At 38.5% G+C, this 27,381-nt stretch overlaps 1 protein-coding gene across 1 annotated transcript in view; it reads left to right on the top strand.

Annotated features, from left to right (window-relative positions):
* Positions 1–27,381, top strand: part of UBE3D (ubiquitin protein ligase E3D) — a 110,403-nt gene that overhangs the window by 44,144 nt on the left and 38,878 nt on the right. Inside the window, exon 9 of the mRNA XM_034766140.1 lies at positions 20,074–20,212. Coding sequence (XP_034622031.1) covers positions 20,074–20,212 — 139 coding nt within the window. The remainder of the gene's footprint in view (positions 1–20,073; positions 20,213–27,381) is intronic.

Below are 27,381 nucleotides of genomic sequence, written 5' to 3' on the forward strand. Positions count from 1 at the left end.
AGCTTGGCCTCAGCCTGGGGACTCGCCTGGCGAGAGTGCCCCAGCTCTGCCTGTCCTTGCCCAACACTGCTCAGTTTGGGATTCCCGCCAGTAGCCAGGTCCTTCCCACGCCACCAGTGGTGTGAGACTCCCCCTGCCTAGTTCCCAGCCCTTTTATCAGGGCCAGCTGGACCCTAATTGGGTGTGGCCACACCTGCGGCTGCCTACCCAATTAGCCTCCCTCAGCTGCTTTCAGCCCCAGCCCTCTCCAAGGGCTGGCTTTTAACCCTTTCCAAGCTGGAGCGGGTTCTGCCCTGCTACATGGTACTGTACAAACGCATCGGAAGACGTAACTCCTGCCCTGAAGAGCTTTGTCAAATTTGTATTATTATTTAATACTCTGGATTTGAATTTAGGGTTTCAAATAATTAATTCGCTAATCCAGTCCAAGAACTTACTGGTCTTCTAGAACAGTACTTGTTCCAAAGACACAGTTAGATGCCCAAATACTAGTGGGTATTGTAATACTTTTATTGTGTCTTTTTCAACACATTCATCTAATGGTGCATTTTTTTTTTTTTTTTTTTTGCAGACAATACTGTCAAGTATCTAAATCCCATGTTACATTTTTCAGGGAATATTCTTCCATCATTAGTAGCAGTTAGGCAAGGAAATCTCTTGTGTATCAATGGGAGAATAAATCCCTGTAAGTTAACAGTAGAACAGTTGCTGAAAATTAAATTAATTTTAATTTTCATTGCATGTACTTTGCTAATGAAAGTTAACCAGAATAATAGTATATTGTATTTCTAATGGTTGGTAGGGAGGAAGGAAAAACATTCATTAACTAATTCATTATGTGAAAGGATTCACTAAAAGCCTCCTTTGTCTTAAGAAAAAGAAGCAGAGGAAGATGAGTAAGAGAGAAGGAAGATCTTGTTAAGGTACTGGACTGGGATGCAGTTCATGTCTCTGGCCAAACCACTTAATCTTTGTGTCTCAGTCCTCCATCTGTAAAATCAGCATTGAGACTTCCTTTCTGTCTTATCTATTCAGATTGTGAGCTCTTCTGAGCACTGACTGTCTTTACTGGGGCCTATATGAGCTACTGTTACACAGATAATAAGTCTGTTGAAATTACTTACACAGGAAAGATGTGCCATCATTTCTTCCTACCACCTACGAAAAGAGTATTAGAAAATGCTATTGAGTCTTGTTGGAGAAGCATATTTTGTACCTTCGCTTTGATCCTTTCTTATTCAGATATTTATTGATGAAGGGTATGTTATTATGTGGATGTTCTTCACCTTCCTCTCAGCAAGGCTCTTTCTCATAAATATCTGCTGTGAAAATGGAAGAGGTTTTCCTGTGGAGTAATAGGTTGTTGGCAAATAACATCTTACACAAACTGCCTGACTGCTGAGAGTAATAATGTTAAACACTGTTGAAGTTAAAGGGCTATCAAAAATAAATGAAGAAAATTGAAAAAATGAAGTTGGCGATGGCAGTTTGACCATGAGCTGGTCTTAGACAATGGTTTTTGAATGAAAGGGTACAGTTAGAGAAAATTACAACTTTCCATTTACAGATGTGTGCTGGAAAAAGTTTCATGGTCAAAAAGTTGTTGATAATTTTACTTTCTATTTCCGGCATATATTTAAAATATCTTTGAATTGTTTACGGCTCTGGCACTGATGCTGTATCCGCCTTTTTATTGTGTTCTTTTAGCATTGTCTGTTTCTCTCTTCAGATTCTAACTGTGACTTCCAGAAATTGTACTAATGCATGTGCTTTTATTAGCTTCAGAGGAGCAGAGTGAGCTAGAAGACGGAGTTTGTGGCTGAAAGCCAGGAACTCCTGAGTTCCAATACTATCACTACAATGTTATGATTACATCAATATTCATGTGCTGTAATTTAAAATTTGTATTGTAACTGCTGGGTTTCAGGATGTTGATTTCTTTCTTTTATTTATTCTTAGGCCACCTCCATCTGGATATCTTGATAATGAGAAACCAGAAATTTGCTCAGTTTTCCCACTTCACTTCCAATTAGTCTTCATCAGCTGGGGTATAGTTATCTCTGAAGCAGTTTTCCTTATAGAAAGCTATATTTCTAATAGCTTTCAGAAATCACTGTACAGTAACTCATCTCTTTGAAGGTTCTAAAGTGAATTCTAATTCAATCTGAGTCCTGTTATTTAAATTCTATAATATTGCATGAGCTTTTCCTTTTGAGCACCAGGAGTAGAATGTCCATTTGCATTCCTTCAGAACTCTACTTGCAGAAAATGAGGTAGACTGACAATTGACTGACTTATTGAGCAAGGATCTTCATTCTTTTTTCTTTTTGGAACCAGACATTATTACAGAGTGCATTTCCTCCCTTGAAATTAAGATAACTATCTTTTTACTGACTTCCTTGTAAAGTGCTTTGAGATCTTCAGATGAAAAGTGCTGTAGAAAAGCTAGGTATTATTATTTTGTTGCTTTGATTTCTTTCTGTCAAATTTTAACTAGGTTCAGTAATGTTAATATCACAAATGAAAGGGAAGAAGACTGTTGGGACAAAAACTTGAGGACCATTTGTAGTGAGTGGCATTTCCATGTCCACTGTGTCAGGTCTGGGCTTGTCTATACTTCCGGCTAAATTGGCACTGCTGTGATTGATGCAGTGGTGTCGATTTAGCAGGTCTGGTGAAGACAAGCTAAATTGATGGCTGAGTGCTCTCCCATCAACATCTGTACTTCACCTTCCCAAGAGGTGGAAAGTAAGTTGGCAGGAGAGCATCTCCTGTCAACAGCACGGTGTAGACACTGCTACAACTCAACCTAAGTTATGTCGACTTCAATTATTTAACTTACTTACGTAACTGAAGTAGCGTAACTTAGGTTGACTTAAGCATTAGTGTAGACCAGCCCTTAGAGAGGGAGTGTGGTCTGGTGATTACTAGACTAGGAGCTAGGAACTCATATTGTAATGTCAGCTCTAGTACGGTTTTGCTGTGTGGCATTAGGACAGTCTCTTAGGGTGAGATTTTCAAAGGCAGCTAAGTCCTGTTTTCAAAAGTGATGTAAGCATTTAAACTCCTTGAAAGTCAATGGGACTTAGATTCCTAAGTTCCTAGGCTATTTTGAAAATAGGACTTAGACTCCTAAGTCACTTAGATGTTCTTGAAAATTTTACATCTGTATGCCTATATCCAAATCTGTATAATAGGGGATGTTAATACAATACATTGTTACTCCTCTCACTAGATACTGTGACTAATTGTTTGGACTGGACTTTGAACATATAAAAAGTTATATACATTTTAATTATTATTCTAAAAATAATAATGTGACTGCTACCTTGCTGAATCATTTATTATATGCTAATCTTACTAGAAAAAAGATACGCGATCAAGATTTCCTATCAAAGCAAGATTTCATCTCCCTATGTATGGCAGAACAAAAATGCAATTCATTCTTCTTTATAATATCCCTTATTGTTCTTCCTTACTAATACATATAGTTTAGAGATTATTGTATTCTAAATTAAACATCTTAATGTAAATAAGCACAGTTTGATCACCCTTTATGTCACTAAGTTTAGTACTGTAATGGTTTTTTTTCATTAACATCAGAATTTGGGATAGGAGAAAGTATAAAGTAGGATGGAAAATATAGTGAAGAAAAAACTAGATAACCATTGGTCACTTCTAGGAAGTTACTTTAAAATCTATTGTCTAAAGCAGCTGCAACATCATACTAAAGACTCAAAGTGAAAAATGAACAGGAGTACTTGTGGCACCTTAGAAACTAACAAATTTATTAGAGCATAAGCTTTTGTTGGCTACAGCCCACTTCTTCAGATGCATATAGAATGGAACATGTATTGATATATATATATACACACATACAGAGAGCATGAACAGGTGGGAGTTGTCTTACCAACTCTGAGAGGCCAATTAAGTAAGAGGAAAAAAAACTTTTGAAGTGATAATCAAGATAGCCCAGTACAGACAGTTTGATAAGAAGTGTGAGAATATTTACAAGGGGAGATTGATGATGCGCTGGAGAGGTTTTAGTTTGCATTGAATCTAAGATGTTCAACCGATCCTGAAAGATGATCCCTCACTCTCACAGATCTTGGGAGACAGACCTGTCCTCGCTTATAGACAACTCCCCAACCTAGAGCAAATACTCACCAGCAACCACACATCACTGAACAAAACCACTGACCCAGGAACCTATCCTTGTAACAAAGCCCAATGCCAACTCTGTCCACATATCTATTCAAGTGACATCATCATAGGGTCTAATCACATCAGCCATGTCATCAGGGGCTCGTTCACCTGCACATCTACCAATGTGATATATGCCATCATGTGCCAGCAATGCCCCTCTGCCATATACATTGGCCAATCTCTACGGACAGTCTCTACGCAAAAGAATTAATGGACACAAATCTGACATCAGGAATCATAATACTCAAAAACCAGTGGAAGAACACTTTAACCTGTCTGGTTATGCTCTAATAAATTTGTTAGTCTCTAAGGTGCCACAAGTACTCCTGTTCTTTTTGCGGATACAGACTAACACGGCTGCTACTCTGAAACCTGTCAGAGTGAAAAATGGCTGTTAGTCAGTTTCCTTAGTGACTATTTTGGAGGAATTTTTGTTGTCCAGATTGCAGGAAGATCAGCAATGTGACATCTGTATATAGATATTTATTTCACATTATTAACAACACTGCTTTTTGAGAGCCAAGTGGTTTAAATGTGACAATGATGTTATTACGCCAAGGGTAATTTTATAATTGTAATTTATATTGTTGTGAGCCAAGAGATAGTAGCTTGTAGTATTCTCATAAGCTTACAGTTTGTGGGTGTTTGCAGTTAGATATAAGGACTCTGTTTCACATATAGCATCTGTAAATACATAACTCCAATAATATCATTCAAATAGCAATATCTGGGTAACAGAGTTTGATAACTGAATCATTTAATGAGTGTAGAGTATAAAATAAAACTTGCCTTTAATTATATTACATGTTATATAAATCTGTTAGGCAGACTGCTGACTGAACTATTCAAAGGTCAACTCTTGATTTACAAAATCCCCAAATACTGCCAGGTTCTAAATTAATCAATAATTATTATTTCTATTGTATTCCACTCCCAGACGCTGCATAAACTAATGCTACTTGTATTGGGAAAATAACTTGGGTCACTAATTTTAGTTTGCATTTAATTTCTGTATCAATAAGGCAAAAGGGGAATTGGGAGAACGGCAAATGCTGTACAACTTCAGTCAGATCACAGCTAATTTCAAAAGTTGTTTAGGGAATGATTCCATTCGTTCACTATATTTTGTGCAGGAATGCTGCTGTTGTAAAATGATGTTGTTTGTTTATTTGGAAAGCCGCGTTAATCCAGGATGCACAGTAGGCCTTGGAACTAAATATTTGAAGAACGTCTTAGAGAAGAAAATCAGGGCTTGGGATTTTTCTGGCATTTTCTATTCAAAGGGGCCTATTCTGTTTGTGAACAAGTGATTTATTCAAGTTTCATTTATAGCTTAGGCCAAAATCCAGGGACCCAGTACCCACCTTAAGCACTTGGCACAGTATTGGCTGTCTTTGTAGGTTTGGGGGAGAATCCTGGAGGAAGGAAGGAATCAATCCTTCCAGGCTATAAAGTTGATGTGGAGCTGCTATTTGAGAGGATATTTCAGTCAAATAGTTTCAGTACAATAGCCAAAAGGGAGAAGAGTGGAGAATCCTATGTAGCGGTGGACCACTGGACTCTGATCTAATCAGATTTCCTTAAGAAAGCAGATTGATGAGAGGTGTTCAGGGAAAATTCAGGGCTGCAGGGAATGAAGTTGGGGGAGCGGGGCAGGTTTCAGGAAGCTACAGAATTCAGCTTTGGTTGAGAGTCAAGAACTCATGAGTTCTAATTCCTAGCCTTTCATCTGAGATAGTATGAATTAAGGCTCCTGCATAGAGTAGTAGGCTAGTCAGAAATTAGTATGTAGGCATGTGTCCTGAGTCTGCACCTTGTCTTTTGTTTCATTTTGTTTGTTTTAAACAGAAATTTATTTTGTCTTATTGAAGTTATATCAGTACTTGAAAGAAAACTGAAATTTCCATTTTAAGATACTGTGATGCTCTGTACCTCGGGGGAACACCCTACACCCCCATGTTCATCTTTATAAAATGATTGTGTGGTATCCAATGAAAAGTTTGTCATGTTGGGTGTCTTCAGAAGGCTCATGATGCACCGAGCATGGTAGTTATAGTGATGTTATAGTAATTGTTACAGTAATGGTATAGGTTATAATTTCACGTATGTAGTTATGAGGCTGAAAACGTGTCCTCATGGCTTAAAATAATCCCTGGCAAAAACTCTTCAAGAGCAGAGAGGTAGTTCACACCTCATCAGGGCTGGTATGGGACAAACCAAGCCCAGCATCACAGGAACAAAAGATGCTGGCCTAGGCAACAACAAAAGAATCTGTTAGACTCTCGAATGAGTCACTCCCCTTCCTTTGGTCAGTTTGGGACTACAATGAGGTAATGCACACCTGACTCTGAAAGGAGTGTGGGGGGGCAAAGCTAAGAGGGAAGAAATGACATGATAAAAGGGAGAGACATTTGCCATGCTCGCTCGCTTGCTCGCTCTCTCCCTCCTACATCTAAAGACACCACACCAAGCGACTGAAGCGCTGATCAAAGGAGAGAGCCTGGCTGAAGGGCAACGAGCCAGCCTGTGGTGAGAAGCATCTAAGTTTGTAAGGGCATTGAAGTATTAAGATCATCTTAGAATGCGTTTTGCTTTTATTTCATTTGACCAAATATGACTTTTTATGCTTATAATCTTCTTATAAAACTTATAATCACTTAAAATCTATCTTTATAGTTAATAAAATTGTTTGCTTATTCTACCTGAAACAGTGCGTTTGGTTTGAAGCATGTCAGAGGCTCCTCTTGGGATAACAAGCCTGATACATTTCAATTTCTTTGTTAAATTGATGAACTCATATAGGCTTGCAGCGTCCAGTGGGCATAAGTGGACACTGCAAGATGGAGGTTCCTAGGACTGTGTCTTGGACTGGAGGTAATGGCTAGTATCAGTTGGTTGCACAATCCAAGGAGCAGCTTACATGCCAGAGGCTGTGCATAAACGGCCCAGGAGTGGGAGTTCTCACAGCAGAGCAGTCTAAGGCTGGCTCCCAGAGTCAAGGATTGGACCTAGCAGATCACCGGTCCGGATAACATCAGAGGGGAACGTCACAGATACTCCTTTATAATTTAAGAATAGTTTCATTTTACAAAAGTAGAGAAGACACTTCTATGTCTTTTTAGTACTTTTGGGGGGTGTGTGTGTGTGTATGTATATGTGTGTGTGTGTGTGTGTGTATATATATATATATATATATATAATCAAAACCTTGAGATATGGATATGAAGATTTAAAAAATCAAGAAGTGCATGCATTTTGCATTTATGATTTCAACAAGCTTCACAAGGACTATTTCTTTCCTCTTTTATGCATTGAGCAGTATCTTTGAGCGGTAACCATAAAGATGGCCAAATGACCTGTATAGACTCTCTCTTTTAAGTATACTTATTAAAATAGTGTATGTGATAATTTGGGGGATTTGTGTATATCTGATGAATTCTGGTTGATGTTAGGAAATTGCTGCATTATGGAATGCCTCAGTATATGTGGATTCCACCACTTGCTTTCAGGTTTGCAGACCAGGGTTAGAGGTGGGATGTTAAACCTTAATGGTTGCCTCTTCAGGTGGAAACGTCTTGAGGCAATGAATTGGCTGAAGCTAGGAGACTAGTTCCTCCATCTTCTTTGTAGGAAGGGAGAAGTGCCGAGTGGAAAATCCCCAGCAGCAGAACAAAGAAACCGGGTGTAGTTGGTGGAACATATAAATGCAAGGGACTCTCAGACACACAGGAAAGTTGGTCAGGAAAGAGGCATGCTTTTGTAGCAGTGGGGCGCTGTTTAATTCTGCGACCAGCTGAGGAAGATGGAAGCTAGCTGGCGGCGGGGGGGGGGGGGGGGGGGAGATCCTCCATGATTCAGAGGAGAAGCTGTGTGCAGAAAGGGGAACCTGGACTCCTCAGAGGACTGTGCCCAAGCCCAAAGAATTCTCCAGAGTGGCTAGGTACCCGAGGCAGGGAAATGCATACAGATGTATTTTTGTCTACATCTGTGCATTTCTCATGCTATCTAAGTAAAGAGTAATTTGTTTTAGAATCCTGTGGAACGTCTGTTTGTGTGTCTATTTTACTTCACTATCATGTGCTCCTGATGAGGTAAACGATAAACCCAGAAAGCCCACATGGCTGGAGGTCTGGGAGAGGGTATGTTTAAGCTATGGGAGAGCTTGAGGAGTCAGCAGTGGTCCCAGGAGCAAGGGAATTGGATTGTTTGGTTGCAACTCTCAGGAGGAGGTGCAAGACAGGGGATCTGCCCTCTGAGAGTATATTTAGAGACCCCATTCAGGGACTGTGCCTGGGATCTGTTCAGACTCAGGAGGCTTAAAGCATAAAGGGCCCAGTGAGATGGGCTCCAAATAGAAGATCCTGGTGAGTGTCAATACAGAGGGAGCTCTATCACAGCTGTGTGTGTAACAGTGCGATACTAGTTTAGTGTGTTTACTAAAATATACTTTATGTATATATGTGCATTTGTGTGTTTTGTTTTTACAGCATAAAGTAGTCCGTTGTCTGCAATGTGGGAAATGTGGGATTGATCCCAATCCATGAGGAGTTTAAGTCTTCTGCTAGGAGGAGAGTAAAGATGACACAGGATATTAAATGGGGTGTGGGGCCCGCAGGCAGAAGTAAAGGGATCTTCAGGGCTCCATTAGGAAGCTCAGGTACTATAGAGGGGTTGAGGTACATATAAGAACCAAACTAAATAGATGTAGACTGTTACAGGGTGGGAGGAACCTACATACTAATCCACTGGACAGTAAAACTGTTAGCGTTTACCTGCCCCAAAGGTGTGAACGACGTGCTTACAATGTGCATAAGTAACAGATGATCAGCTTTAGTATTTTATTTAAACTTTGGTTTTGTATTTTGTGTATTTAAAATGGACTACTTTGTCTGAAAATCTATTATTAGTCAGCTTCTGCAATGATTTATCATAATTGGCTACTATAAATCCATTTCAAATAGACACATGAATTTCAAGAATCACTTCCCTTAGGCAGCATGAGTTCAAACTGCTAGGTAGACATTTTTTCCCCCTGAATTCATATGCAAGTGTAAAAAATTTTATGATGTTGCTTTAATGAGACCCACTGGGATTTAAGATTATTTATCTAAGCCCTTATTAAACACAAAACAATTTCTGTGTTTAGCCATGCAAAGCACAGTTCCTCCTCAGACAATGCAGTGTGTTTTAGGAGTTGAATAGGACTTGATGGAGTGTAGCAGAAATCAAGGAAAAAAGTTATTTTTCCCACTGAGTATACATTGCCTAGATAAGCACTAACAACTGCTGTAAAAGAATTAAACCGACTGCACCTCCTGAATTTTAAGGCCATTTCACTTGGTTAGAGGAATGGGTGATGGAAAATACTACTACCACTGCCAAAAGAAGGAACTGCTTGAGACACCAGTAGCAGGAATCAGACTGTAGAAAGGAGCCTGCCCCAAGCCCTAGCAGAAGACTGTATTTTCCTGTATAATTACTTCTTTCTCTTCATCCACTCAACCTCCAGGTTTTTGCATTACTTCCTGTTCTTGGCTTGTGACCTCAGGTGCTCCTTTCACACACAGCTCTACTCGGGCTTCCTTTAGCTGGGGGCGCTGCCTCAGTTTTGTTTTGCTGGATCTGTAGGGAATGGAAAATTAAAGAGGAATGTAGTTGCTGGGACACTATCCTCTTAGCTCCAACTTTGAACCCCAGACGGAGGTCAGGAAATGAAGGCCTTGCCAGGCAGGGCCTGGCCATAACAAATTTGATCTAAAATAAAGTGGTGAAATTAAATCAAGTAAAATCCGAGATGAGGATTTTTGAGAAAAAGGGACTTCATAAAAATCCAGTGTGCAGTGGGATGAAAAGTTCCAAACACACTTTTAAATCAGTAGATTTATTCTGTCATTGATTTTGACATCTCTCTATTGGAAAATACTATTTATGTGATTTTTTTTTTTTATACTCTAAATCCCCCTCACCCACACCTCACCCTCACATTTCCTCCTCTCTCAATGAATTATTAATTCCTAACATTATCCTCTGTAGCAGACTGATGTTCATAAACACCTACACCATATCAGTTCTTTTTATATATTTATTTTTGAGTACATTTCTACCATTTTCACCCCCACTATCTGCTGTTTCAGAATAAGCTTTGCCTCTAACCTCTTATTCCTATTCCTTAGTACCAAGATTTCATGATCTGTCTCTCTTGCTAACATTTCAAAGCTAATGGATGAATTCCAGTCTGTAATCATCCAGCAGGACTGCTGAAGCATCAAGGAAATTGATATTGCAATCTCTTGAAACTGAGTTCATCACCTCTTCAAGCATGGCCAGATTTCATTGGATAGGGCATTCCACAGTAAATCTTTTCTCAAACTTCAAACTACTTTTAGCAGGAGAAAAATCCATAAAGCTGCATAGTTTGCTGGAAAGCCTTAAAGGTTTAAGTATCAGAGGGGTAGCTGTGTTAGTCTGGATCTGTTAAAAGCAACAAAGAGTCCTGTGGCACCTTATAGACTAACAGATGTATTGGAGCATAAGCTTTCGTGAGTGAATACTCACTTCGTCAGACGCATGTGGGTATTCACCCATGAAAGCTTATGCTCCAAAACGTCTGTTAGTCTATAAGGTGCCACAGGACTCTTTGTTGCTTTTTAAGGGTTTAAGCCACTCAAGAAAAGGCGAATTTTCTAAAGTCAATGTCAGAAACCTTATTTGGGACCTTGACAGTGTAAAATACACTAATACTCTGATCTTCACTGTGAAGGATCCCATTCATCAAGGTTTCCATGTATGTATAATGAGCATCTGCTGAAAGGGATGGTATTCATCAATATGGATTGCTCCACACACAAGGGGATGTGCATGCAGGTTGACTATGCACCACCTAAGAGTGAGCTGTGGAAAAGGATACACTGCATAATGTTCCAGTTGATAAATCCATAAACCTTAACTGTAGTAGATCTGGCAGCTCATTATAATGATTTTGAAGGTTTTCTGAAGAAGTGCACCATTGGGCTGATTTGGCTTACACAGCTAACCATTAAGCAGCACATGCACACTTTTTACAGAGTGAACCTTGCAGTGTTAATACAGGTTTTGCAAAAGACTCTGAGATCATCTTGAGTGACTTTGTCAATCAAACTAGAAATGGAAAAACTGCAGAGTTAACCTCTCCTCTCCATCCTCTAAAATCCTTTCCTCTTTCCTTAGTGCTGGTACTCACATCGCTCCTATGTGATTTATAACGTCATCAGTTGTTTCTTCATTTCTACTTGTTTCTAGGTACATTTTTTTTCATTCTTTTGGACAACTTGCCTTTTTAGGCTATGCTGTCATTTGTGAGGTACTCAAATACTGCTGCCAGGGAATAGCTAGAGAGATTGCCATTTTACTGATAACAGCATGGTCTACTCTCCCTCACTTTGGGTCTATTCTTTGGGTGCTGTTCCCCTGGGGAATTGCTCCCGCACTTGCCTCTGTTGCAGCTGTGTGCTGGGAGAAACATATGGCAACTCCTTGCAAAAATTCCACCACCCAGTGGCGGGAGGGTTGGAGTCCCTTGTGTATAATGAAGCTAAGCCCTGCTTTTTATGCATTGCTGTATCATACTTACTGGTGATGAATTACGCTTGGAGATCATACAATGGAAAAAGAGGTCCTCCTGTCTCTGAGCACAGGCATTTATCAGACAATGAGTTTCACTGAGTAAAGGGGAGCAATTTTGAGAACCTCTTGTTAAAATGTTGGCTGCAATATAATTACTTCTCTGCTGCTGCTTTTAGAATTTCCAAGCAGAGCAGTGTAAAAATATCTTGATTCTACTGCTGCTTGGGAAAGCTCTGATCAACAGCAGAGGCACTAGAGCTGTCTGTATGCAGACTCAGGAAGAAATCACTACATTAATTTACATTTTAGAAAATCTTCTGCACTATCATAAGGACTAGAAGCATTAAAAAAAAATCCGAGTCTAGCAAATGGAGTTGCAGTATTAGAAGTACTAAAAGATGTCAGTGCAAGCTGAGACTTGTGGCACACCTGGCTGATCAGAATTGGCAAGGAATGCCTCAGCCCATTGCTGTAACAGAGTGCATTCTGTCAGGGAGACTGATATTCATCCAACCTCCCTGAAAGACATATTAGTCTAGATGTTCTTAAAAAGAAATCCCTCAGTGCCAGCCCCCAGCTTACTATTGTCTAGTCTCATGTATATCATTCCTGGGCAAGATTATCAAGAAGAGGTAGGTAGCAAACCACCTCTAGCAGCCTCTGCCCTCCATTAACATCCTTCTCTGTCTGGTATCAGGCCAAGTCATGGTACAGAAATATCATTGACTGGGAAACCCCTTAGTTGGGATGGACAGAGGTGAAATATTGATTTTGATTGTTTTTCAGCTGCTTTGACACAATTGATCACAAGATACTGCTTCTTTGCCTATATTTCCTGGCAGGAAATTATGGAACGACAGTAAACCAGCTACTCTAATTCCTTTTTAACATATATGGGGCCTGTATAGTTCAGTGCTGTCACTACTAATGTTTGATATCCGTGTGCAACTATTAGGAGCAATTGCAAAATTATGTCTGAGATATTACAGAAAGGTTCCTGAGACTTATCCATCCCTCTGACCACTACCCCATGCTGCTCAGACACATGAGCAGTAATGATTCTGCCACATATGACCCCAAGCAGATTTGCAGTGGCTATAGGGATCCGGGACCAAGGGTGAAGGGGTTGGGGCACAGTTTGTGTTCTCATCCATCCTCCTGGTTGAGGGTAAGGACACAGGCAGGGACAGGTACATCCTAGAGATCAGAAGAAGCTCTGCTGGGCAGAGATGGCTTCCAGCTGACTGAGAAGGGGAAGAGCATCTTCGTACACCAACTCGCCAACCTAACGAGGAAGGCTTTACACTAGGTTCAAAGGGGGCAGGTGACAAAAGCCCCCGAGTAAGCAAAAAAAGGGTGAGGGATGGGCTAGACATTGGGAGGGGGCAATGGAAAAGTACAGCAGTCATAGGCGCAACAAGAAGGAAATCAGTGGGGGAAATCTGCTCAACATTTTAGTTGTCTATACATAAATGCAAGGAATGTAGGGACTAAGGAAGAAATGGAAGTATTAGGACATAAGCTAAATTATGATTTAATTGGCATCACAGAGACTTGGTGGGATAAGTCTCATGACTGGAATATTGGTATAGAAGGGTATAGCTTGTTCAGGAAGGACAGGCTAGGAAAAAGAGCAACAATAATCAAAAGTGCCATCTTCTATCACTGACTATCCCATTCCTCCTTGGCAGTGATCAGCTATTGTAGTCCATGTTTGAATCAGCTCCAGTCAGAACTACTGTTTCAACAAAAAGTTCAACAAGTTGTGACTTAAAAGCATAGTAGCCTTGCCTCTTCTTCACAGAACAGACCCATTAAATTGAAAGACCGCACATTGTAAAGCACTGTTCACACAACATTTATGAGAGTAATTTGACTCTCCTTTTAATGGGAGGCACATTGGTTCACTGCTGGGAATTCTGCAAATTACATTGAACTCTGGAACTATGACAATAACTTCGCATACCATAGATATTAATGAGCAGCCACAACAACCTGCAGCCAGTGCCCAGTAGGAGCTGAGCTTTTGCACTTCCTTGCTCTTGTAGGCTCTGAGTACCAGAGCTTCTGAATTAAAAGAAAGTGCAAGTTCTACTTTTGTACCTGACCTAGGTATAAATGATGCTGGGAATTAAGAAGTAGGTTCAGGGAAATAAATCATGAATGACAATTAAAAAAAAGGAAGCAAAGAAAATAGTTATATACAAGGATCTGTTCAGCTTTGTTGTTCAGAGCTCCTTCTTGTTTTGCATATACACTCCTGTGCTTTGCTCCTCAGCTGCCTCCTATGCCACTACGTTACAGGAATTCACACTTCCTTTTTCCCCTTTCCACTTTGAGATTCGTTTCAGTGTAAAATCATCAGCGGTTTTTGTAACAATAGATAATATTGGGATTGATTTTTAGATTTATTTAAAATTTTAGCTGCTAGATCAAATTGACATTTAAAATGTACTAATTCATGTAGATTGCTAAATTTGTAATGCTATTCCTAATGTGATTGTTTACTGTGTCTTAGGATGTAACTGTGTGGTAAGGTGGCTTGATGTCCGTGAACTGGTGAACTAGGGTGACCAGATGTCCCAATTTTATAGGGACAGTCCCGTTTTGGGGGCCGGCCGGTAGTGAAGACGTACCCTTAGTGACTAACAAATCCGCATTAATTTTATGCCGTCTTCAGAGCATTTCAAGAATAATCATACTTAAAAGTGTGAATAATTTAGCCTTCTAGCATATTAATTGTGTATACACATCATCTAGCTTACCATAATTGTTTTTTCAGTTAAACTGCTTTAAAAATGAAGTCAACAAAGACATTTTACTTAGCAAGCTTGTCCTTTAGTTCAGTAAAATCACCAATCCTTTAAAAGTTCTGTGGGTGGTGGAAAGGATAACTCAGTACTAATGAAGTGAGAGAGTCAGGACTGAGCATTTGTTATCTCTTCACATCAGATTTCTCAGTAAGGCCCCGATTCAGCAAAGCAGTTAAGCACTTGCTTAACTTTAAGCACATTCATAGTCTCATTTATGTGGTTTTTTGCACCGGGGCCTAAATATACAGTTTATGTAATAAGGTTAGAGCCAAAGAAGTCAAACTATCCCTGTGCCCTGGTGCTTGCATTCAGCAGTGCCTTATGTAAAACTTGCCTCATTTTTCAGTCATGGTCTACCACTCCTTAGAGTAGCACAGGCTATGATTTTTACAGAGGCAGCACAGTGAACTTGAGTTGTGATGGAGGAAAGCTGGGAAAAGAAGGGATTGTCTCACATTGTTCAAAAGCAACTTTTCTGGCCTATTACTGAGGATGATGAGTTCTGTAGGGAGTTGCATCCAAATTTCCTTGGCTGAAAGATGATTGCCATTGATATGCTCCAAAGAGTCTGTAAATCCCTGAGAGAAAGATAATGTAACGAAACAAAGTCCAGTGCAGTTTTTCAAATGACATAGATAACATTTTTCCTGGACTTGAAACATAAAAGGGTCTGATCTCTTATTGATGTGCAAGGGAATTTAAACAGGTACTGTTTATTAAGACTAGTGACTGTGTGCACATTTTCCATGTATTGATGCAAGACTTCTTCTGTCTGTTAACACTTCTTATGTGGGTTCAGGGAATGACAAAATAAATACATAATTCACAATTTTGATATCTTAAGCCTTGCACCATCAGGGTGAGGAGAACTTCTTCTGAGTCTTATTTTGACTAAATTGGGAGTAGAGGGTGCTCAGCTGCTCACATGGTATATCCCATAATTATGATTGGCATGATATCATTGTTCTCTGGAGTATAGAATGTTGGATGTGCTTACCTAAAGAGTCTGGTCAACTGTTTTGGTTGAGGATCTTTGACAATTTCACCACTAGTTTAATCTGAATAGTCATTTTCATTTTTTTGTGAAGTTCACATTTGCAGTTAGAATCAATTTGTTAAACATCAGAAAATACTGGTTGACATTTTCAAAGCAATCTAGGTGATTTAGACACTATCTTCCATTCATTTTCATTGAAGATAGACAAATCCCCGAGACTTTGAAAAAATCTCTTTAAATCTTTTTCTATCACACATGCAACAGCAACATTATTTTCCTTGCTTTGTATCTTTTGCCCAGTATGGTAACATGATTATGATATCACTACCTGACTCCCTGCTGCAAGGATCAAGCCCTTAGGGAAAACTCTGGAAAGACACAATATACAAAACTACTAGGAAAAAGTAGAAAAAAGTAGAAAAAGTTGTTCATGGCATTTAATTTTTTATTTCTTAATGTTTATTATTTTGTATACTCCATTTTAAAAGATCAAAGCATAGAAAGACATACTTTATAGCAGTAGTCTTGTGGGCCCCCATTCAGCAGAATTCTATTCCATTCAGACTCTTATACATCCCTCATCGCTATAGTATTGGTGCACCACCCAGAAGTGCATTAAGCAATGTGACTAGCATTTGCAACATGACACTCTCTGTTCTCTCCATAAAGTTATGTGCGGTTCTTTTTTTTTTTTAATTCTTTTATGTCTTCTGTGTTAGGGGTGGGAGTGTAGGCAAGGTCAAAGAAGTACACCTTGCAGTTGGCACAGAATGTGGTGATGTTTGATGTCGTCCCTAGATCCTGTGAAAGTTGTTGCACTGCATTTGGAGTGGCCCCAGAAAAAGCTCCCACTCTTGCACAAACGAGCTTTACCCTTGCAATGGACAGCTTCATTGTACTTAAGGAGCCAAGTTGTCAACACTATGATCCTCATCCCAGAGCTTCAGAGATCTTTCATTTGTACTGGGCCCAGACCATTGAATGCCTTGAAGATAAAGGACTGAGACCTCGAATTTGATTTGTTAGATGGGAAGCCTGTTGGAGAGTGAAGGACAGGTTTGATGTACTTGTTGTAGCTCATGTTGCTGAGGAATGCATTGCTGCTTTCTGTGTTAGCTAATTCATGCTAATACTATCCCAATTAAGCAGTATTCATTGCCATTCCCTGTTGCTAGACTACATAGGTGCCCAGAGAGACATCCCAATATTGGACAGCCTGATTAAGAAGATTGTGCTGTATTGCTTTTGGGTAATGAGACACATTTTTTTAAGCTCTGTGGCAAGCCTCTTTAAGAAATTTACTTTCCCATAAAAAGAGATGTAACATGAAGACTGAGATCTGCTATAAATAATCAACCACATCTGAACAAATTTATAAATAAACACTTCACACTGACGTTCATTGGAATCTAGTTATCTGTGAAGCAAAGACTTTATAATAAGAGGGGTGGGAAGTAATTAATATCTTTTTGGTAAAGTAGAAGAATTTGTTTTGGATGATATCTGGAAATTCACACTAGGCTAACCTCAGTATATTCAAGTAATTTGGAAAATTGCCTTTGCTACTTTAAATGTAAGCCTTTTTTTTCCCCAATGAATGTACTAGATGATCTCTACAGTAACAGTATATTCTACTTTTAATTTCTACTATTCTAATTGATTTCTAAGTTGTATGTGGAGTATTTCAGGGGCTTGAGGTTTTTACCTCCTTTTGAATATTTACAGTACACGGTGCTTCTAGCTAAGAAAGCTATTGATTTTATTTTTAACTTATGACTAGGAAGAATTTTCCTAATAAGGAAATAGCTGGCAGGCATGACTGAATTTTAACAATGTATAAGGATAGAAGGATTTAGTGTCCAGCTGCAAAGCACACTCATGTCCTTTTTGCTTAACTCAAGACGTGTGCTGTTCCTAATTCAGAACCGTTTTGTTGAGTACATTTTACTATATCTACCTGCTTTGGGGGTTGGTTTCTAAACTTGACTCATGCCAACTGTCCAGGTTTATTTTCAGTGGTGAGTTGTCCGGTCATAAAAATTAGTCTAAACTAGAGACTTGTGTTTATACCCCTCTATTATCTACTTCCAATCTGGGTTCACCTTCATGGAATTTTGTGGCAGAAGAGGAAGTAGCAGAGGGATCCATACACTAGTCAAAATAGGGAAATATAAATAATGAACAGTGTTGAGGTACTCTTTCTGTACTAGCATCTTCGACCTGATCCTGCAAGGAGCAGAGTGCTTCCTGGGGATGCTGGTCCCACTAGATGCTTAGTACCTCCTAGGAGGCACTCGCCTCACATGACGGGGCCTTTTCCAGAGCTGGTGGCGTGAAAGCAAGCAATACTTTCTCCTAGATGGCAGTTGAGATAGCTAGTCTATGCAAAATCAAAACAGGCTCTGTAAAATCAATAACTGCGTTAGAAAACAATGAAATACTCCATTTTTAGCAAAGAGGAGCTTTTCTTTCATCCACAAGGACAATTACAGAAGAAGAAAAACATTTTTTAATACTCCCTTGAGTGAGAGAGCAGAAGAAGAACAAAGAAGCAGAGAGTCTAATAAAACAATAGTAACTGCCCAAATATAAACTGGTCAAATTTCACATCAGGGAAGGTTTAGAGAAACAACTTTCAACAATGTAAACCATGCTCTCTTGGATCAGCTAATCTGAGAGCATGCAAAAGGAGACATTATTCCTGATTTAGTACTAAGGAATCCATAGAGGTTGGTTTAAGAAGTAACTATAATTGAGCCACTATATAATTAAATCCATACAGTCATACATTCCAAGTTCAGAAGGGACCATTCTGATCATCCTGTCTGACCTCTTGTATAACACAGGCCATAGAACTTCCCCAACATCCTTGCGGAAAGAAACATCTCCAAAAATGAGCACATTGACCTATTTTAGAAAAGGTGGATTTAAAATAAAGTAAAAAAATCACTTAAGTCAAAACTGAGAAAGTTAAAATCCTTGGATGCAGTATGGCAGCTGTTTCAGCATAGTGTATGTAATAGAGCCACAGGAATCCTCCATACTTCCAAACAAAAAAGGAAGAAGGGAGGCAAGGGGGGAGGAAAACAGTGTGATCAAATGCAAAAATTCAAGAGGCCATTCAAGCCAAATGGGTATTTCTCAAGTAAAAATCCCCATCCCTGAGATGCCAATAAAAAGGAGCGTAAACTGTGGAAGGTAAAACATAAGATAGAAATTTGGAAAACTAAGAGGGAGTGTGAAGAGAAAATAGATAACAAGAAATGTTTTAAGTATGGTACATAAGAAGCAGTAAGTCTGTCACAGAATCAGTGGGAGCTAGAGGACCAACGCTAAAGGGAGCAATTAAGGAAGGCAAGGATATTGCAGGTTGAATGAATGAATGAGAGAGTTCTTTGTCTCGGTCTATGCCACAGAGAATGGTGGGATGGTACCTGCTCTTTTCAGGTATTCGTAGAGATTCAGTTGTTGAAAGAGGAGGGACAAACTAGTGAATTTAACAGCAACAAGTCACCAGGTTTGGTTCATATGTTTCCAGGAGAGCAGAAGAAATGCGAGAATGAAGTGGCTGACCTGCTAATAAAAATATGTATTTAAATCTGTAACTGCAGTTTGCTGTCAAGCATCATACTGGCCACTGTGAGAGAGATTATTGGACTGAATGAACCATTAATCTGATCTGACAATTCTTACATGGAAGAAAAGGAAGTCTAGCTTAACATGCGTTTGCAAACTGGTTGTGCTGACATTCTGAGTTGATTTTGCTGAAACAATCTGTTATTCCTCAGCATAAATTGGCAAAAATATTTACCAAAAAAAAGTTATGTTGGTCTGCTGTTTCTGTGCTTGAGTGTGATTAGCTCTGAGAATTTCAGTGCATTTTATATTCAAACCAGAAAGCCATGTAAAGTAAACTAGGGTTGATTTTGGTTGGTGTAGATTTGTTCCATTGCTATACTATAAAAATCAATTGGCATCAGAGTCTCTGCCCGCCTACCTTTTCATCAGTGATAAGTGACAGTTTTGCTACTGGATAAAAATAAAAAGGATTAATAATAATACACTAGTTGTTCTTTGCAATATTGTATATGCAAAAGTACTGTATGATAGGAAATTAACAGTGACAGTTGAGATCTGATTCAGAATATTGTTAAAACTTAGAATTACAAATGTAAAAATGAATTGTTCTGATGGGTGCTAAATGTCTTGTCTCATTATGTATCTTTTTTGTAAAATTGGTGATAATAGCAAAATACCTCTCACATTTACCAACCTTGTAAGGAAAATACATTGGCCTGTGACTCCTAAAGGACAGTGTACATGAAGTAGAACTATTAGGGTATAGAAAACAGCACAGTTTTTTTTTAGCGTTTGTTTGAACCGTGTGTGCACTGTGTATTTTACGTGAATTAACTTTACATGAATTAATTAACAGGATTTCTTGTTACTTTCCAGCCTTGCTGATGAATGGGAAAATGATATTGGGGTTCATCCTTTAACATTTCCATCAAAAACCTGCTTGGAATTGTTGTTGATACTGAGTTTGAGTAATGCTTGTCTGCCACCCTCACTACGCTGCATGAACGCCTTCCAGGTAATGAACTGTTTTTCATCCAATATAGATGTGTTATCCGTAGGAAAGAGCAGGCCCTCTGGAGACGCATAAGACCCTCCAAATTAAAGGCATATCAGTTGAGGCTGCATAGATAGTTATAATACTAAATACAGTAATGAAGAATCTATTTTGTTAGTATGCAGTTTTCCCCAGAATTTTAATATTTAGCCCAAGGTGGGAAGGTATAGCAGATTTTTAAACTGTCCAAGCTGAAGAGCATGTTTAAATAAATGCCACCAATGACTTTTTAAAAAGGAGAAGCGTGAATAGGTAGAACAATTAAAGCACAACTCCATTAAAACACAGCAATATGTCAAAGCCCTTATAAAAAAGAAAATTCAAGTAATTGTGGTAATAATAAAGAATCAGATTATGAACCTTTACTTCCCTGGGTGATCATTCCCTTGAATAATGGGATCACTCATGCAAGTCAGTGTGTGTGCATGGCAGAGAAATGGTTACAATCTGTCCTATTGTAGATTACTGTTCAACAGCACCAAACCCTCTCCAGTGAAAGAAAGGGGCTTTTAACATTTCTACTGAAGTAATTATTGAAGAGAAAATAATATAACATAAAATGTGAAAGGAATTTGTATAATTTTTATCTTTATGAATGAGCATGTACAGTTTACAAAGGAAATATATAGTCATTTTAACTCATAATAAAATGTATTAATTCAGCCTCCTTTAAAATATTCTTTGTCTATCCTTGACTCAGTCCGTCAGTTATATGAATCAACAGTTGATTGGTTTAGGTCAATAAATGTATCTAAATCTATGTCTGATTTGGGAGTTTACTTAAATTATAGAATGCAATTTTAGGTTATTTATGTAAACTATATTTCTATTAAACTAAGATTTCTTTCTAATTGTGTTTACCGTTGTTAAGGTCAGAATAAGTAAATGAAAAGAAATGCCCATAAAAGAAATATTTGGGCCAGAACCTCAGCTGATGTAAAGTGGTATATCTTTATTGACTGTAATGGAGTTATATTGATATATACCATCTGAGGATCTGGCCCACTGAGTTGTGAAATAACTAAACATGCAATTTTTTATTTGGCTTATCATCTACCCTCTGTGAACTTGAAAAGGGGGTCTGTAATCTTTTTAACTCTCAAGTGAACAGCAGTTATTGCTGTTTTTTCAGAACGGTGTTTTTATACCCAAGGTCAGAACTGTTATTGAATTGTGCTTTTTTTGGATCATAAAACTGAGGAATCTTCTATGTGCTGGTGGAATGATATTGCAAAATTTAATTTTTTTTTTAATAGATTGATGCAGCCACTGATGCAGTTGAACAATCTGGGTTGCCTGTTAAATAGTGCCCATTCATATAACTTGTTTACTGCCCATAATATGGGGTAAAATCTTCCCAGTTTTATTTGGGATTAAGAAATAGTTTGAATGAAAGTCTGTTTTTGTATGCTGATGGGATACACCTTGCACTGTTTCTCTGTGTAGTGTTTGAGATTCTGTAGTGGGAGGTATCTTTGGTTTTATCTGGATATAGATGGTAACGGAAAAATGATTAGCAAACGCAGAGAGAGATGGATCAGTAAATTCAAGAAATATCTTACCCCTTTTGTAGACAGAAGGTTAGGGCCTACACCTGAAAAAAAAACACATGAATACCTGCTTTCATATGACTAGTCCCATTAACTTCAATCGGATTACCCTTGTGAGTGAAGTTACTCACGTTTACAGGACTTGGCCCTTAAAAAGTAGCTAGTGGTGTTAATTTGTACCATTAATCTGTGAAGAATCCTCGTGCTTCTGTAAAGCCCTGTTGATTTCAGTGACTGATGTGGTTAATTTGGGCCCCATTGATTTCACTGGTACTTAGCACTGGCACAAGTGCATGTCTCTTTGCAAGTATCAGAGGGGTAGCCGTGTTAGTGTGAATCTGTAAAAAGCAACAGAGGGTCCTGTGGCACCTTTGAGACTAACAGAAAGTTAGTTTCTTTGCAGGATCAGAGCCTTGGCATATGCTATACTCGCTTTGCCAAAGTTCACTATAGCTTCTGGAGGTAGAGAAGGTTCTTTCCTGAGGTGCCAGTTGAATTCTTTTAGTTGTAGGTGTTCTATTTGTAAACTCATTTTCCAAATATGACTGTGCACATGAGAAACGTTTTTTTTCTAGAGTCCTTATTTGTTAATTTTATGTCCTGATCCAGTGAAGCATTCAGATGTGGCTAACTTCAGTGGGGCTGTTCACATGCTTAGTTCGAAGCTTTTGCCAATTTGAGCACTGAAAGTAAATTGTTAAAGTGGTAGTAAATTGTTGAAACCTTACTTTGTGTGTAAATCTAATGAAAATGCAGATGCATTTTGTTGTTCTAATGATAGGGTTAAGAATAGTCCTTCATGCTAAAGATGCCATTTGTCTATGCTTTTTGCTTGCCTTCCTGTGTCAGCTGTCAGCTGCTTCTTTAAAATGGACGAATTCTGCCTCAGACTTATTTTTCAGAAAGATTTTTCTGATTTTGCTTGTTGTTGTTCATCTTCTGCACCACGATATCAGGAATATTATATCCTTTCTTCCATACCTTTCATGGAAAAAATCTGACAAGGTGTGCAGGAGTCTTGAATAGTGATATCACACTAGGTGAAGTACCCGATGACCCGAATGAGGGGGAAAAGGATGTTGAGTATTAAACACAGCGTGGAAAAAAGTTGGTTATTTTGTTAAACAAGACATCATACTTTAAATGTCATTAAGAGTCATAGAGTATCAAGGTTGGAAGGGACCTTAGGAGGTCATCTAGTCCAACCCCTTGCTCAAAGCAGGACCAATCCCCAGACAGATTTTTACCCCAGTTCCCTAAATGGCCCCCTCAAGGATTGAACTCACAACCTTGGGTTTAACAGGCCAATGCTCAAACCACTGAGCTATCCCTAATATATGTTTTCCTTTGCAGTGCACCTTTAACATATAATTGTCAGCAGTCTACAAAAGTATTTTGAGCAGATTTTTTAAAAAAAGTAGATATATCTTATATTTTTGGAATTGGGCCAAAAAGAACCTGGAAAGGTTTCTTCTTGTCTCAACATTTGGTGTTTCAACTGATATAGCCATCCCAAGTAGAAAGCCAATGTTTTATTCAGTAGAGTATTTTTCTTCACAGAACATACATGTATGTTTCTGCTGTAGATTTAGAAAAAATATGCAGTAGGTAGTTCTGAATCCCTAACTGATGACCTAGACAAGGCATAACTTAGCACCTGATTTCATCTGTAGCATAGGAGTGATCAGCTTTGGGATGTAATAGACAAAGAGTAATCCTTTCCATATCCCAGTGCTAACAGAGGCCAATTTTTGTGTAAACAATGTGGATTCTTACATAGAATCTTTTCTGTGTTACAATGCAATGTTGAAGACAGTATAAATCTGTTGATTGGCATAAGTATGGATTGGCTTATGTCTGGGGTATAAAAAGGCACGCAAAGGAAATACGCTTAATTGCTAATAATCTCAGTAATAAACTGTTCTGCCTTGTGCTCTAAAAGTGCTCTCTGGGGCCAGCTTAGTGGTCTTCATATCTGTGCTCACTATAAATTGCCTTCTGTTTTCTAGCAGTGTGCTATTGCTTGCTTTAACACTGCTTAGTAACATAATATTTAAAATATTTTTTCATTCGGGTATGACCCTGTGAAAACATTTCAATATGGTTTGTATCACTGAAGTAGCATGTGACAGGAATGCACCAGAAGGCATCATAACACTAGCTGTCTGAATTTACTGATCAAGTATATACACTACAACAAGTTTCCACATTGTCTATTTGCATGAGAGCAGAACATCAATTCTTGACCAGTTTTGGGGGGTTGTATCTTCTTCGTTCTTGTGAAACGGCACTGAAATTCTTTGTTGTCTGTAGCTGACATAGGAAGACAAGTGCGTGGCAGGAATAAAGAGGAAAAAGTCAAACATTGGCTCACCTAGTCCAGCAACCGGGGCTGCTCTAATTTGCGCTAGTAGATAATTGCTTCCAAGGAGCCCCTTCATCAACCAGGATTATTGGAGAACATTGATTTCTGTCCCTGACAACCCCCGTGGCCCATCTCCTCCACCAAGGGGGCCTGTGGCAGGTGCTCTAGGGCTCACTGAGCCAACTGTGGATTCCTCTGGAGCAGTACAAAGGGGATTTATGAAGAGCTGAGGAGGACCTGCCTGTTGGAATAAAACTCAGAAGGTTATGAGTAAAGTTTCCTATCCTGTGTTTGCACTGAGCCTTATTTTGCCCTCCTTTATTGGGCGCATTTACATTGTTCAGAAAATTGCTTTAGCTCACTATACTCTTGATCTTTCTGACTCTCTTCCCTCAGAAGCTGACAGTTCTTTGCTTTACTATCTGGCTGAACTTCTCTTCATATGTTGTTTGTAAAACTTGTAAGTGCCCATAGCTAACACCCATTTGACCCATCATCTACTTTGTTATTGAACTGTTCATCTGTTACTTCTGAGCATAAAAGCTGGTCAAAGATGTTAGTATGTTTGTACATACAGCAAAAAGCAGTTAATGCTGGGAGATGGCTTTAAAGTGACAAGTAATCTGTTATGTTTTGCTAACGTATCTTGCCTTTCTTTGAATTCAAGCACACTGAACAGAAAATGTCTTATATACTGAATTCTTATGATGATATATGGGGTTGTTTAGCATATTTCTCTCCATCTTGTTATTGTGAAAAAACAGGCTTCTGTACCAAGCATTGGCTCTTATGGCCCTAGACTGTAACAGTGATTCTGGGAGTTAAAAGATTGCAGTTTTGTATTTATTTTTTACAGTTGCATGAATTTGAGAGAAAGTTGTGTTTTAAGGACTATAGAGCAATGTCAGCATTTCATTTGCTACAATTCTAGAGTTTCTTTTCTGTTTAATCCAGTGTCAGTGAAAGTTTGTAGCTGCACAAGCCCTTTCTGACCAGAGAAATTAGCTGATGGTACAAAAGGATCAGTTTCACCTTGTTGTTGCATTATTTAGCATAATGCTGCCTCTATAGTTAAGGTTCAGCCAGCAGTGTGTGCTTGTGAATAAATTCCTATTTTAAAAATTTATCAAATAATGTGGTGGATTCTCCATCACTTGAAGTCTTTACATCAAGATTGTATGTCTTTCTAAAATATATGCTCAAGCTCAACCATAAACTATGGGCTGGATGCAGGAATTACTGGCTGAAATTCTGTGGTCATGCAGGAGGTTGGACTAAGTGATTATAATGGTTCCCATCCTTAAAAAAAAATCTTTGAATCTATTTATTGTTTTAAACCTGTAACTATTTTGAATTATCTGTTGATAGGGAAATATTTAGTGCTCTTTATTCGTAATTTGATGCACGATAACATTTGGTAGATCAAAAAACCAGTTACTTAGGGAACATCAGAATTTTTAAGTTCATTCATTATAGCTTGATAACTCCATTTTGTGCAGTAATTATTACAGAATGGATACAGATACAGAATTACTATGTTCTGCAATGTATATGCACAACAGGGGCTGAATTGAAGTGCATGCCTTGATATATTAGAGGTTTCCCATCACCTGAAGTTTGTAAAAAGTACTTGCACATTCTCCCACAAATAATAAAATTTCTTTGAGAGGACATGTGTGGATACTTCTATTACTACTTCCAGTCATTTCTGGAGCAATAGTAGAGTAAACCTTTGAAGGATGTGGTCAGTTTCACTCTTCCTGCTCCCCCTGAGCAATCTGAGCAGCAGAAGTGAACTAATCCATACTCTTGTAAGATTGACTCTGCTGCTGCCTTGGAACATTTTTGGAAACGACATTAGAAGCAGGGAAAGAAGATATTGTTGCTACTGCTGCTCAAGGTAATTGACAGGCAGTGAGGTAGGGAAGGATGAAGACTGGGGAGAGAAATTAACTTTAAAAATGGGTCTCCTACCCACCCATACCAGAAAGGAAAATGAAGTAGATTATACATATCTTACACCTCTTGTTTAAAAAAAATAGTTTTAAAAATTGGCAGTTCCTACCAATGGCTACTGAGGCATGGGGTCTGCCATAAAATGGAATGGAGATGTTTTCTATTATGTATGTACTTGTGGGTGTTTATATTTTGCAAACATCTGGATCCATACCCTTTGATTCATTTACAGAAAATGGTTCAGATTTTCAAAACTATCTAGGGGATTTAAAGACCTTCCATTAATTTCCATTTCTAAATCTCCTAGACTGCATAGGTGCTTTGAAATTCTCAACCAGTGTTGATAATCAAGTAGAGAAACTGCATTAATACACAGAACATAGCTTCACTGATATACATATGTTCAGTTTTGTTTCTTTGGAGTGACTGTATTTTTTAGTTTTGCTAAAATCGCTCTTAAAGTGAGAAATCACAATAACATTAGTGCCAGTCTCTTTTGGCTGCTCCAAGAAGATTATTTTGACTATAAGAGCCCAGCATGGAAGCCCCTGCTGTAGTAATTTTTGCTGGTTTCAGCTAATTCTGCCAAGGTATCAGTATTAAAGGGGATGATGTAAGACTTAATCTTGTCTGAAACCATATTATTGTTCCCTCTAAAACCACCATATTTCCTGTGGTGAATGATCTAAAACAAACAAAAAACCCAAATCTCTCCTGCATTACATCTGCAAATAAATTCTTTATTGTGAGGATTTAGATAACACTTGTGTACTCTCTTTTTAAGTTTGATTAATTCTCATTTATGGTGATGTATGCTGTATCATTACCTCACTTTTATATCTTTCATGCAAGTATCAGTTTAGTATAAGTACAAAGGCTACTCTTCTTAAAAAAAAAAAAAAATGTTGTTGTACTGCATAAAAACACTTCAGAATAAATAGAAAAGAAGTGGTAATATGATGACCAGCCACCACTGGAAATAACAAGCAATACTGGAAGAATTATACTACTTTAAATATTTCTATGAAGATTGAGAGAGGTTTCCAGGTTCAATTAAGAGATTATGATGCTATTTTTTGTGCCTCTGCCATTTTATCATACTTTATTAAGTTGATTGTATTAAATCATCACTCAAACTGTGATATTTCTGTAGTTTACCATAACATTTATTTGAGCAACTGTTAGAGCCATCCATCAGGTTTTTTTTAATGTGTGACTGTACTTTGTATGTAAGACATATTTTTCCAGGGGCATACACA

This window comes from Trachemys scripta, chromosome 3, assembly GCF_013100865.1.
Source record: "Trachemys scripta elegans isolate TJP31775 chromosome 3, CAS_Tse_1.0, whole genome shotgun sequence".
NCBI lineage: Eukaryota > Metazoa > Chordata > Testudines > Emydidae > Trachemys > Trachemys scripta.